The sequence below is a fragment of the Rhododendron vialii genome, chromosome 4a (genome assembly GCF_030253575.1).
Source record: "Rhododendron vialii isolate Sample 1 chromosome 4a, ASM3025357v1".
Classification (NCBI taxonomy): domain Eukaryota; kingdom Viridiplantae; phylum Streptophyta; class Magnoliopsida; order Ericales; family Ericaceae; genus Rhododendron; species Rhododendron vialii.
This window is the reverse complement of record NC_080560.1, coordinates 39,408,910-39,421,533: the sequence shown is the minus strand read 5'-3', so window position 1 is coordinate 39,421,533 and position 12,624 is coordinate 39,408,910. Positions and strand designations below refer to the sequence as shown.

General features: G+C 40.6%; 2 protein-coding genes across 2 annotated transcripts; both read right to left on the bottom strand.

Annotated features, from left to right (window-relative positions):
- Window positions 1–190: 190 nt before the first annotated feature.
- On the bottom strand, window positions 191–2,626 carry LOC131321646 (sugar transport protein 8-like). The gene is made up of 4 exons (XM_058352531.1): window positions 2,285–2,626; window positions 1,866–2,185; window positions 1,055–1,681; window positions 191–854 (listed from the first exon to the last, which is right to left on the bottom strand). Exons 1-4 carry the CDS (start codon window positions 2,388–2,390, stop codon window positions 411–413), a joined length of 1,497 nt encoding a protein of 498 aa, XP_058208514.1. The 5' UTR covers window positions 2,391–2,626; the 3' UTR covers window positions 191–410.
- Window positions 2,627–8,995: 6,369 nt separating this feature from the next.
- LOC131321645 (sugar transport protein 8-like) lies at window positions 8,996–12,365 on the bottom strand. The gene is made up of 4 exons (XM_058352530.1): window positions 12,021–12,365; window positions 11,515–11,834; window positions 9,594–10,220; window positions 8,996–9,500 (listed from the first exon to the last, which is right to left on the bottom strand). The coding sequence occupies exons 1-4, from the start codon at window positions 12,151–12,153 to the stop codon at window positions 9,051–9,053; spliced, it is 1,530 nt and encodes a 509-aa protein (XP_058208513.1). The 5' UTR covers window positions 12,154–12,365; the 3' UTR covers window positions 8,996–9,050.
- Window positions 12,366–12,624: the final 259 nt, after the last annotated feature.

The window sequence follows — 12,624 nt, the reverse complement described above, 5'->3', positions numbered from 1 at the left end:
CGTGCCCGGTCGATCGTATCCTTGAAACATGGTAACCAATTTCATGTTGAGTTGACCGGAGAAATATTGAATAAATGTGAGTGAACTTCTTGGTTCGGATCATGATTTCCATTTGGAAATTCCTCATTGTTCGCAACAGTATATTTCTCGCGCGTATTTTTTTGTTATTTCCATGATCTAAAAACATAGATGAATCCAAGCACACCGTAACATACTGTAATATTTTTTCCTTTATGTATTAATAACATTGAATATCTTCAAACAAACAAATTATCCACATGAAAAGGGGAAAAATCAATAGTTTCTTTATGAGTTACTCTTGAAAAATATATATACCCTTGAAAAATACCCAGGAAACAGCAATACTGCTTCTAAGGCGCATCTCCAAACAAGTTAAGATCCATGTGCATTCAGGCCATCTCCCGGCTCTTGGAATCGTCGTGCTCGTCCATGAACTTCTTCCAAACCGGGTGCTGCTTCCACACCCTCTCGGTGATGGAATCGATAGGCACGCCTTTGGTCTCGGGCAGAAGGAACACCACGAATATTCCCATCGCCAGGATCCAAGCCGAGAAGAAGAAGAAGATGAACGCGCGCATGTGGCAGAGCATCGAGAGGAACGACTGGGCGATGACGAAAGTCATGAGCATGTTTGAGCTGACTGCGAAGGCAAAGCCTGCGGTCCTGGTCTCCACCGGGAAGGTCTCGCTGGGGATCAACCACCCCAGCGGGCCCCACGACCAGGCGAAGCACATGACGTAGAGGCACACTAGCACCACCACCAATGCCGCCATCCCTGAGCCCATTGTACCGGTGGGTTTCAAGTCAACAAACAGGATCACGCCGATTGCTGTCTGCAATTTGATTTTCCAATTAGTTCATCAGTTTCAAGGACTTCCCATATTGCACATTAGTTCATCAGTTTCAAGGACTCTCTTTTGAAATCTCTTTTTGGTTTTGATCTCAAGAAAATGTCCATTTTGCTAAGGAAATTCGTTTCCGACTGACTGTTTATTTTGTGCAATTGACGTTTATATATAATGGTTATTTGTACCTGGCAAATGAACATCTGAACACAAGCTTGGAGAAGCAACTTCCGCCTTCCGATCTTGTCGACAGAGTAGATCGAGACGAAAGTACTTGCGACATTCACAATCCCGGTAATAACCGCGGACAACAGTGATGCATTGTTCTTGAACCCCATGGTTTGAAACAGAACGGGCGCGTAAAACATGATCGCGTTAATCCCGGTGAACTGCTGGAAGACTTGCATCATGATGGCAATGATCAACGGGGGCCTGCTCTCTCGCGTCATGAGTTTCTTGAACGGCTGTTTGAATTCTTTGGCCGCATCGCAAGCCCTTTTGATTTCCTCGTACTCGCTGTCCACGTTATCGACACCCCTGATCCTCTTGAGCGCCGCTTTAGCTTCCGCGTCCTTTCCGCGCTCAGTTAGGTTGGAGGGTGTTTCTGTTAGGATCATTGAGCCGAAGAACAGGACCAATCCTGGAACCGCCGCTAGCCCCAACGACACCCTCCATCCGTATGGATGTAACGTTGAGGTCGAGTAGTTCACGAGATTGGCGATGAAAATTCCAATTGTAACGAAGAGTTGGAAGAGAATGTTGACAGCCCCTCTATGTTGGACCGGCGCTATCTCCGACAAGAACACTGGAACAGCCTGCATCGATCCAACATCGTAAAAAACCGAAGATCTTATTAGATTTCATTGCCTAATAGAAACGTAATCCAACTTTGTTGTCCCATTTCATAACGAAACGATACGGATTACAAATTGTTGTTTGGATAAAAAGAAGATGTTATTTCGTAACTAAAGCCAATTGTCATTTGAAGTGTGAGCATACCTCATTGCCAAACCCTACTCCAATGCCGAAAAGAATCCTACCAAGAATCAACATGGCTTTGTTTTCGGCTCCAGCGCTGAATCCAGCTCCGGCCAAGAAAAAGGTCGACGCCAGAAGAATGGTGGGCTTGCGACCAAGTACGGTGCACAGCTTAGATGCGAAAAAACTGGCAACGAGGGCAGCGAGGTACAGGGAAGACGTGAAGAGCTGAAGCATCTGGTCATCGTACTTGCAGTAGTTGTCTTCTACCGCGCGAAGTTTTCTTTCGTGCACCTTGGGAAAGAATTTGATCAAGAAGTCGTCCATCCCAGAAACACCACCTAAATCCAAAGCCAAAAACAGAATCAAATCAAAGGGATAATACAAACGTAATCGTAGTTATTTCTCCTTGCGCGAAATCAAAATACATCGAAACATACCCGAAATGCCAATGTCATAGCCGAACATAAGGCCGCCGAATGCCGCAAGAATCCAACATGCTAGCACATAAACTGTGGTTTTGGACTGGTAAATTTCGCTCGCCATATTTTCTTCTCCAGGATGATGATGCCCAAATACAAAGTTTGTTTTCAAAAAATATATATATCAATAACATAAAAATTATTAGGGAAGTGCCGAGAAAAAAATTATTATTATTACGGGAGCAGGAGAAAGAGAAATATAAACTAGTTATTGAGCTCTTTCTCGGCTGCTTTCTCCCTTTATTATTAATGAAATGATTTGGACATGAGGCTCTTAGGACAATTGGGTGTGTGACTGGGGCTTTTATAAGGAGAAAGTTTACTAATTTGGGTGCCTCTAATCCTGAAGATTAGCAAAGATTATTGGAGATAAGGTGCATTTTTAGACTAATTTTTTTGAAGTGGATTAAGACCATTAGTTGATAACGAAAAAGGTAATTAGTGGATCAAAATCCTGGCCTGTTTTTAAGCTTAGACGTACAAAGGCCCTGCGGAAATGGGTTTCCTTGCTGACCGAGTCAAGGTTACGTTCTTGCCGATCAAAAACAAAACAAAAAAAAAGTTACGCTCTCTCTGTACGAGAATATTTGAAAATATTTGTCACGCGCTACTCACCACTCTTATCCTTTTTTTTCACATAACATCGAAATGATAATAAGCACGATGAGATGATTCTCTACAATCCCCGGCGTGTTTTTTTTTTTGTTTTTTTATCATTCCCCTCACGATAACTTTAAGACGTAAACGTGTGGAAAAGGCTGTGAAAGGGGCTTTAAGGCATAAACGTGTGGAAAAGGCTATGGAAGGGGCAAGGATGGAGACAGAGGGGGCTAGTAGAGGCGGTCGCCCCCCTACGATTCTAAAAAAAATACTACTATTACATTGAAAAAAAAACTTATTATCAAAATGTATAGTCCCGCCCCTCTCCAGAAATATAGCTCACCTCCCCTGTGCGCCATGTCAGTAGTAGTGAATAAATACTCATTGCAAGATTTTTCAATGAGCCAAGTTCCACATTATACACTAAAATTGATGGAGACGGATACGAAATCACTAATAAATATCCACTACAAAGAGACATTACCAAGTCTGGGCTGCTTTATACATGGAGTCTGATTGCAAGATTTTTCCAACGAGTTCTATTCTATGATAATGACACTAAATTGGCTTTGACAAGTACTCTTTGCATGCTAGCCGTTGTATAGAGTGGTAAGGACATGGCCATTGATAAAACATGAGGTTTTCAATCAATAGTTGCAAAATTTTGGAATCACGAGGTTCTCAATCAATCGTTGCAAGATTTTACTAAAACAAAACAAAGATGGAAAGATGAGGAGATGCTATTCTTGTCTATTCTCTGATAGTTACATATGTATTTTCCAAGTCATTGCGGCTCTATAGAATCCAAAGAAATATGCCATGAGTGATCGTAAGATTTTTTGAACGAGTCAAGCTCACATTATTATACAAACGGAACCAACACGGAAAGATGAGGAAAGACTCTTCTCATCAGTTCTATGATGTAATAACATGCAACTTTGCCAAGTTTTTGTTGCTTTATGGAGTTCTAGTAACATGGCCGTTAGTGATCGAAAGATTTTTATAACAGATTTAAGACTCAAGACCCATCTAACAAACATGGACAGAGAAGGGAAGATTTCTATCGAAATTGATAACTCTAGCGTGCTACCTTGCTAAGTTATTGTCACGTCATATTTGGTCTCCCAAAGATATATTAGTCAAGGTGCATATACAAGGATGGAGCTAGAGAAGTCTAGTAGAGGCAGCCACCACGACAAGAATTTTAGAAATTGTAATTATTATATGTAAAAAAAAGTTATTCCCAACTTATATAGACTCGCCACTGCTAGTTTTTTTGAAGAAAGGAGATCCAAAATAGTATTACAAAACTATATTTAGTCATTTTCGTACTCCATATGCAAACAATAAACATCATTTATTATAGTTTTTATTATGTTATTTTAATTTTTCTTAGAGTCGATGACTTTTCCTATTGCAATGAATGCTTTTTTTTAGTATACATTTAATTTGCGGACTCAGGGATACTGCCAACCGAGGGTGCTTGGTAATAGTGTCGAGCGGGTCAATCCAACTGTTTATGTACTTGGATTAGATCTGAGCCGTTAGTGTCAAGATGAACAGCCAGATTGACTGCTCGGCACCGCTGCCAAGCACCCTCGCTTGGCAGCATCCCCCAATCCTTAGCATTTTGTCACTACTAAGGTAAAATCCTGGCTCCCTCCCTGAGAAGGAACTGTAGAGATTAGTCTGAGGTGCGCGCAAGTTGGCCCGGAACACCCTGCATTACCAAAAAAAAATTCTAAATGATCAATATTTTGCTCTTCAAAATACAACGTAATAAGGTAGTAAAGGAAATTTTTGTTTTAATTCTTGGAGATGCTCTTAAAGAAACAGAATCTCTTCAAAAAGAAATAAACGTAATTGTACTTCTATTTTCTCACCTTTTTATTATGGTCTATGGATATCTCAATTTAAATACTACATAGAACCCTAAACCGAAATCCTTGTTACACGTAAAACAGGATAAATTCTCTTGCCCTATATATGATCGATGTTATGTTATTGACCTACAAAATTACTTCGTAAATTTTTACTTTTAACATTGACAAGGGTCATGACTTCTTACAGTGTTATAGGTCTACATTTGAACAATCATCAGTCATTTGTCAAAAGCTTATAGATTCTGCCATCACTTGTATAATTTTTTTTTTTTTTATCAAAAAAAACGTTCCCAAATATTCTAATTAATCTAGAAATCTAGGGATTTTATTTTAGGGAAAATTTCAAAATACCTCCCAACCTTTACACCAAAATTCAATTAGACTCCCAACCTTTTAAAAACGTCAATTTTACTCCCAACGTTATCTTTCGTTAATCAACATGCCCCCTTCCGTCCGAATGACTAACGGATTTCGTTAAAAGCTCCGTTAAATATCGTCCTTATCGAATTTTGATGATCCGAGCCGTTCAATGTGTTCAAAACATGATTTTAAGGGTACCCACAAGAAATCAGCAAAAAAAATGACCGGAAAGGGATTCATTTGAACAGTTTTTTATTAAATAGTTCAATAAAAAACTGCTCAAATCAAGCCTTTTTAGGTCTGTTTTTTTTTTTTTGCTGATTTCTCGCGGATACCCTTAAAATCACATTCTAATCACATTGAGCAGCTCGAATCATCGAAATTCGAACGAAAAAGGGGAGAAGAAGACTGAAGCAAAATCCGGACGTCCGGACTTAACAAAATCCGGATCGATCAGCACATCCCCTTTTTCCAATCGAATTTCGATGATCCGAACCGCTTAATGTAATTAGAACGTGATTTTACGGGTACTCGCATGCAATCAACAAAAAAATTGATTGGGAAGGGCTTGATTTGAACAGTTTTTTATTGAACTATTCAATAAAAAACTGTTCAGATGAAGCCCTTCTCGGTCTTTTTTTTTTTGTTGATTTATCACGAGTACCTATAAAATCACGTTTTGAACACATTGAGCGACTCGGATCATCGAAATTCGATCAGGACGATATTTAACGGAGCTTTTAACGAAATCCGTTAGTCATTCGGACGGAAGGGGGCATTTTGATTAACGGAAGATACCGTTGGGAGTAAAATTGAAGTTTTTAAAAGGTTGGAAGTCTAATTAAATTTTGGTATAAAGGTTGGGGGTATTTTGAAATTTTTCCTTTATTTTATTAATCCAAATTTCGTACGTTAGTAGGATTTTTTATTTTAGTCAAGATTTGCTAAAAGTTTTAAGTTTCTTAGTTTGTTTCGATGTACTCCTTGTATTTCTATTATGTAGGTTGCGTGGTCAAGAAGTATTAGGGTTGATTTTATTTTCATATGTTTAATTTCCTTTTTAGTATTTTGGTAATGGTGCTATTTTAAATTGAGATGTAAGCCGGCAAGGTTAGTTGTTATTGAATTAATAAAAATTGGAAGTTTTTCTCTAATCATGTTTGTGTTCAAAAAAGAGAATATTTAACCTAAGCAAATTCGTGATCTCTTCTAACAAAAAGTAGTTTCGTAAAAGGAGGCTGCGCTGCATCACCATAGCTTTTACTCAAAAACCAATATTAGAAAGTAAAGTGTATTAATGTAGATTCAAAGATAGCTTGATGTTGGCCAATTTCGAAATGAATGAAGATCGCGTGGCGGGATCGCGCCAAACTACTTGTTCAGGCTGGAGAGGAAGAAGCAGAAACTACTTGACTGTCAAGTAAGGGGTATCGATGAGGATTCCTCACTTTAAACTTGACTTTAGCAAAAAAAAATGCAAGACTTAGGATTGGCATTTAATTTATAGGTAGCAAAAGCTTGATAAGGACTAGAAATTGACTGTCTCTGACCTTGCCTTCCCCTGTTAGATTATGGCCCGATCTCTCACAGGATCAAGGGAAGGCTCTTCGGTCAATGCTTGGCTCGATAAAAATTCCAGAGGTCTCAGTATTTTCGTCTGGACGGTGGTCAAGTCCATCAGGACGGTCAATGCTTTTTTATTTTTGGCACGATTTTGGACTTTCTAAAAAGAATTTTATGGCCAAAGAATCCTTATTGGTTTAGGGCTTTGGTACAAGGGAATCAGTTTGAGCAACAGTTGGCCTTAGTAAGGATTCTTTGGCTGGTTGGTGGATAAAGTATACTCCGGTATGGCGGACTTTGTCCAGTTTTGTTACCAATTTTTCTCTTTTTTGTTCTTTCTTTGGTGTCCACTATGTGAAATTTCTCCATGTTTTGGGGCTTCTATCACCCATGTGTGAGTGTTTTTGGTTGTTTTTTGCAGTGTTATGACTGTTTGGAGCGATGGATTTAATTGGAGTTGGGTGTAGTCTTTGAACATAGTCCCCTCCTATTTGGTTTCTTGATCCATTAATTGTTTAGGAATGAAGTTTCCTCTTGATATACTGTTTCTTGAATTTATAATATTATCTGTTATCGTTTTTTGGGAAAAAAAAGAAGGATTCTTTGGCTATAAATATAGTAGCTTGGCTCTCTCCATGGAGAAATTTTTCGGTGCCAAGTGAATATATCCCATGTGATACTCGCTCGATAGATCCGGGCCGTCCAATGCACTTTTGGATGGCTCAGATTGAAACCCTCTCTCTCCTCTCTCCCCAACACTCTCTCTTTTCTCTCTCTCCAAATTCGAGCCGTCCAAAAACACAATGGACAGTTTGAATGCACGGAGCGGGCACCACGTGTCACCCACCCGACACTGTAAAATTTTCCCTCTCGATGGGAACTCATTAGGGTGGGACTAGTTATTCCTTGGGCGAGTGAGTCCCCATGGGGGTTTTCGGTAGAACCTAAAGGGTTCTTTGTTAGATCTTGAGGGTTATTTGTTTGGGGATTATATTCCATACACGTGCACCATAAACGTAGTGCTTTAAACATATCCAATTAACAAGTGACACATCACCAGTGATTGCAAAAATTAAGGAATCAATCTATTCCAAATCTATGAATTTCAACGATAATATTAACGTTAAATAAGATAAGTATAACTTAACCTTGGTTAGCTTTATTACTAGATGATCACCTAATTATTTGCAGCATATCCAATCAAGCCCTCTAATTGCAGCAGAATTCCGAATAAGCAGATTGACTTTGCATCCCCCAAAATCAGCAGAAGAAGAATGCCAAATTGTTACAGCACAATCCCTTTGTTACCTAATTTGGAACTGAGATCGTAATTTACCAAAAACATATACTATTTGTTTGGAAATTTTATCTAAACTCTTAAGAATCTTATTGTGTCAAGAAATACTAAAATCATCCATGGTTTCAGAGAAATATATCTTTCTATTTTCCTCTAAAAAGACTGGTGTCGGACACGCGTTACATATGGCCGGTATTCGATGTAATCGTTAACGAAATCTAGTAAATATACTTTAGTAGATAGAACATGTAATCATTACCATCGATATCCATCCAAATCTCCATCGTTCGCCTCCATTATTTTATTTAAAGTTAATAAACAAATGTACAATGTCACATCCAATCACCGCGAACAAGGATGAAAATAGCATAAGCATTAGGGAACTGATTTTCGCGCTCCAAGATTTACTGCAGGCGCTCCACCTTTTTGTTTTTATACTGTGATCTTGCTGGCAACATCAGTGTATATTTTGTTTTTACAACATCACAGTGTAAAAACAAAAAGGTGGAGCGCCTGCAGTAAATCTTGGAGCGCGAATATCAATTCCCAAGCATTATTTGTTGTATAATGCCATCACTGCACCCCCTCTTTACCGAGCCTAGCTAGATTTGAGTTGCTCGCAAACGGTTCTATTTGTTTCCCGCCCTGGCTCCAACAACCATAAATGAACCCATGCAGTAAACAACATATGGGTATTGTGGTTGGTTAATTCAGTGATTAATCCACTGATCAACAACATAAATCATCTTCTTACAAAGAAAGTACCAGTTTCCAAATCCCAAACGTGTGGGTCTGAGTAATTTCTGCTGAATAAAGATTCTGAATATGAACTACATACATCTTTACATATGATTCTGCCGAATCGTAAGTTTTTCGACTTACCCAAAAAAAAACCAAAAAATGGATGAACTCCACAAAAGGACTCCATTCTCCTATACCTATGCCATTTCATGGCTTCTTAAAAAAAGAAGAGAAAATATACAACAAAAATTGATGAGCTCCACTGAAGGACTCCATTCTCCTACACCTGTGCCATTTCCTGGCATTTCATCCCTTCATCATCATCCATGAACTTCTTCCACACCGGATGCTGCTTCCACACACGCTCGTTCATCTCATCGATAGACACGCCCTTGGTCTCTGGCAACAGGAAGATCACGAAAGCTCCCATTATCACGATCCAAGCGGAGAAGAAGAAGAATATGAAGGCTTGCAAGTGGCAGAGCATCGACAGGAACGCCTGGGCAATGATGAAGGTGAAGAGCATGTTTGTGCTGACAGCGAAAGCAAAGCCTGCTGTCCTGGTCTCGACCGGGAAGGTTTCGCTGGGGATCAACCACCCGAGTGGGCCCCACGACCACGCGAAGCTCATGACGAACAAGGCCACGAGCACCACCACTATCGCGGCTAGCCCTGAATTTAGGCTGCCTGTAGGTTTCAAGTTGACTAGTAGAATCCCTCCAATAGCCATCTATGTTGCAAACATTCAAATTATCAGTTGAGTGAGTAGTGAGAGAGAGAGAGAGAGAGTGAGCAAGCGAGCGAGAGAGAGAGAGAGAGGTACCTGGCAGATGAACATCTGAACACAAGCCTGAAGAAGCAACGCCCTCCTCCCAAATTTATCAACACCAAAGATCGAAACAAAAGTACTCAAACAGTTCACTCCCCCCAAGATAACCGCCGACAGCAACGACGCGTTGCTCTTGAACCCACATGTCTGGAACAAGACCGGCCCGTAGAACATGATCGCGTTGATCCCCGTGAACTGCTGGAAGACCTGCAGCATCATCCCGATCACGAGCGGCGGCCGGCTCTCCCTCCTCATCAGCTTCTTGAACGGCTGGTCTATCAGCTTCGCCTGCTCGCACGCTCTTTTGATCTGCTCGTACTCCGCGTCGACGTCCGACACGCCTCGGATACGTTCCAGGGCTTTCTTGCCGGCGGAGAGGTCGCCGCGCTCAACGAGGGAGGTCGGGGTTTCCGTGATGAAGAAGGAACCGACGAAGAGGACCAGGGCGGGGGTCCCGGCGAGGCCAAGGGCGGCACGCCACCCGTTGGGGTGGAGGTTGGCGACGCCGTAGTTGACGAAGTCGGCGATGAGGATGCCAATGGTGACGAAGAGTTGGAAGAGGATGTTTACGGCTCCTCTGTGCTGGACGGGTGCCACCTCTGATAGGAACAAAGGGACTGCCTGCAATAGATGATGTTACAGGCCTATAAATGAGCTGAGTGTATATGGAAGTCTAGTCAAAAATCAAGATTGGACATACGTTATATGAGAAAATCTTTTTCACGGCTTCGCCGAGAATAATTGTTTATGACGCTAATTGTGACCATTCAAAAGTGTTTTGTACAGTTCGGATGTTAATAAAAAAAATTTCAAGAAATAGTTACGGACGACCGAGATCGCGCAGAGCCGTGAATAAGTTTCTCTCATGTTACATTAGTTGTTGTGGTGGCCTCGGTTACCTCTTCGGTAACCTGGCCAGGCATCCCAAAGAACAGAGTCCCGTGGGAGTCAGGTCAGGAGATTGGTTGGAATCGTAGGTTCCAACATGCTCCTCGGTTCATCATTCGGCAGAAAGACTAATTTTGGAGAATGCTATCAACATTTCTGCTTCGGTGTATCCGAAGCCCTCCGAGAGGGGCAGTTACGCCAGATGGGTCCCAAAGAGGATCATGCAGCAAGCATAATCATTGGGATCAAGTCTGGCCATGTGCTCCGTAACCGTTTTATTCATTTCGTCATATAAGACGTCACCCGAGACAGTTACCCGAGCGTATCTTCCACGCGCTAGCTTGGAGGCCAAGAAAACCTAGGTCTATAAATACAAAGTGATACTTATTTTTGGAAGGTAAGTCATTCTTCCCTAACCCTAGATATGATCTACATTCCTCCCCTGAGATCTAACTTGATCGTCGGAGGGTCACTGGACTTCCATAGCCCTAGTGACTTGTTGCAGATCAAGAGGCAGGAGCACGGATCAGCGGACGTAGAAACCTAGTCCAGGGCAAGGTCTTGTCAAACCGAACCCCTACAGTTGCTAATGTTTTCAACGAGTTCTACGAAATGAACCAATTCCAATCATTGAAGTGAGTCCAATACAAGTCTACAAATGAGCTGAATAGGGCCGTCTAGTCCAAAATCAAAACTGGACAAGAAAATGGCCAGTTTTTTCTGTTTTGAATGATGACTCTGAAAATGATCGTTGTTTTTGTTCTTAGATTTTTGTGGCTTTTTGGGTGTCAGGGTTGCATGTTTCCAAACAATTGTTTGAAAAAGAAAAAAAAAAAAAAACGATTTGGCTCATAGTGTATTAATGTGGAAAATGGACTTTTTCTAGAAGGTTTATTACTAACATGCATTGTACCCGTTGAATGTAACGGAGCGGAAAAAACACCAATTATGAACATTTTGTGCAGTGAACGGGCTCAACGCTAGTGATTAGCGATAAAATGAAAAGTGGTCGTACTATTTACAATACCTCATTGCCAAAACCAACGCCAATGCCAAAAAGAACCCTTCCAATAATGAGCACCCATTTGACTTGAGCTGCTGCACTGACCACAGCTCCGGCCATGAAGAAGGTGGCCGCCACGAGAATTGTCAGTTTCCGGCCAATCACTGTACAAGCCTTTGATGCGCCGAAGCTTGCCACGAGGGCAGCAAGGTACAAGGAAGAAGTGAAAAGCTGAAGCATTTGATCATCAAATTTACAGTAGTTGTTTTCCTTGGCATGGAGCTTTCTTTCATAAACACGTGGGAAGAATTTGATCAAGAAATCGTCCATCCCCGATACGCCACCTGTGAATTAAGTCAACCCAATCACAAACACAAATTTTATCTTTTTAAATTCTTAAGCATTAAATAAGTAATTGCAAATAATCATGGTCAAGGACGGATCCGATCGAATTATTCATGGGATAAAAATATATCTACAATCGTTACCACATTTTTCTCTCAATGATTTATATTACTTTTACAACATACCTGAAATACCGATATCATAACCAAACATAAGGCCACCGAAGGCAGCAAGAATCCAACATGTTACAACGTAAGCTGTCATTTTCGATTTGAACGCAGGGTTTGCGTTCGTCAATGCAGGGTTTGCGCTCGTCATCTTTACTCGTTAAAAAAACTACTAGAACTATATATCTCCAAAATGATTTGTTTTTTTTGTTTATATAGAACTATATATCTCCATATATAGCTATGTTGTCAAAAGAGAGCAGGAGCGAGCAACCCTATTTATTTACAGTGCTTCCTTCTCCTTCGGCTAGCTCTCTGTATGAACTTATTTTTGGAGGTAAAAAAGAGGCAAGCTTTTGCTGTAATGAGATGAAAATGACCCTTTGTTTATAGTAATATTTTGACTAATTTTGGATGCCTAAAATTGTGGATAAATAATTTGTGGATTTGAGGCTATAACTGATATTAGTGGATATGAGCTTTTTTTTGTTGCTGTTATATATTATGGAAGTTAGATAATCACTTCTCTTTTTTGCCGAAAGAGTAGGGTTTTTTTTTACTAAGAGGAACTCCCAACCTCACTTTTACTGGGACAGGAGTAAATCCTGGAAATGTAAGAACT

Coding starts and splice junctions, on each gene's coding strand:
- LOC131321646 (XM_058352531.1), bottom strand. CDS start 2,390: ATGGCGAGCGAAATTTACCAGTCCAAAACCACAGTTTATGTGCTAGCA. Junction 1,682..1,865: donor GAGTAGGGTTTGGCAATGAG/GTATGCTCACAC, acceptor GGATCGATGCAG/GCTGTTCCAGTGTTCTTGTC. Junction 855..1,054: donor TTCAGATGTTCATTTGCCAG/GTACAAATAACC, acceptor ATCAAATTGCAG/ACAGCAATCGGCGTGATCCT.
- LOC131321645 (XM_058352530.1), bottom strand. CDS start 12,153: ATGACGAGCGCAAACCCTGCATTGACGAACGCAAACCCTGCGTTCAAA. Junction 11,835..12,020: donor TTATGATATCGGTATTTCAG/GTATGTTGTAAA, acceptor CTTAATTCACAG/GTGGCGTATCGGGGATGGAC. Junction 9,501..9,593: donor TTCAGATGTTCATCTGCCAG/GTACCTCTCTCT, acceptor TTTGCAACATAG/ATGGCTATTGGAGGGATTCT.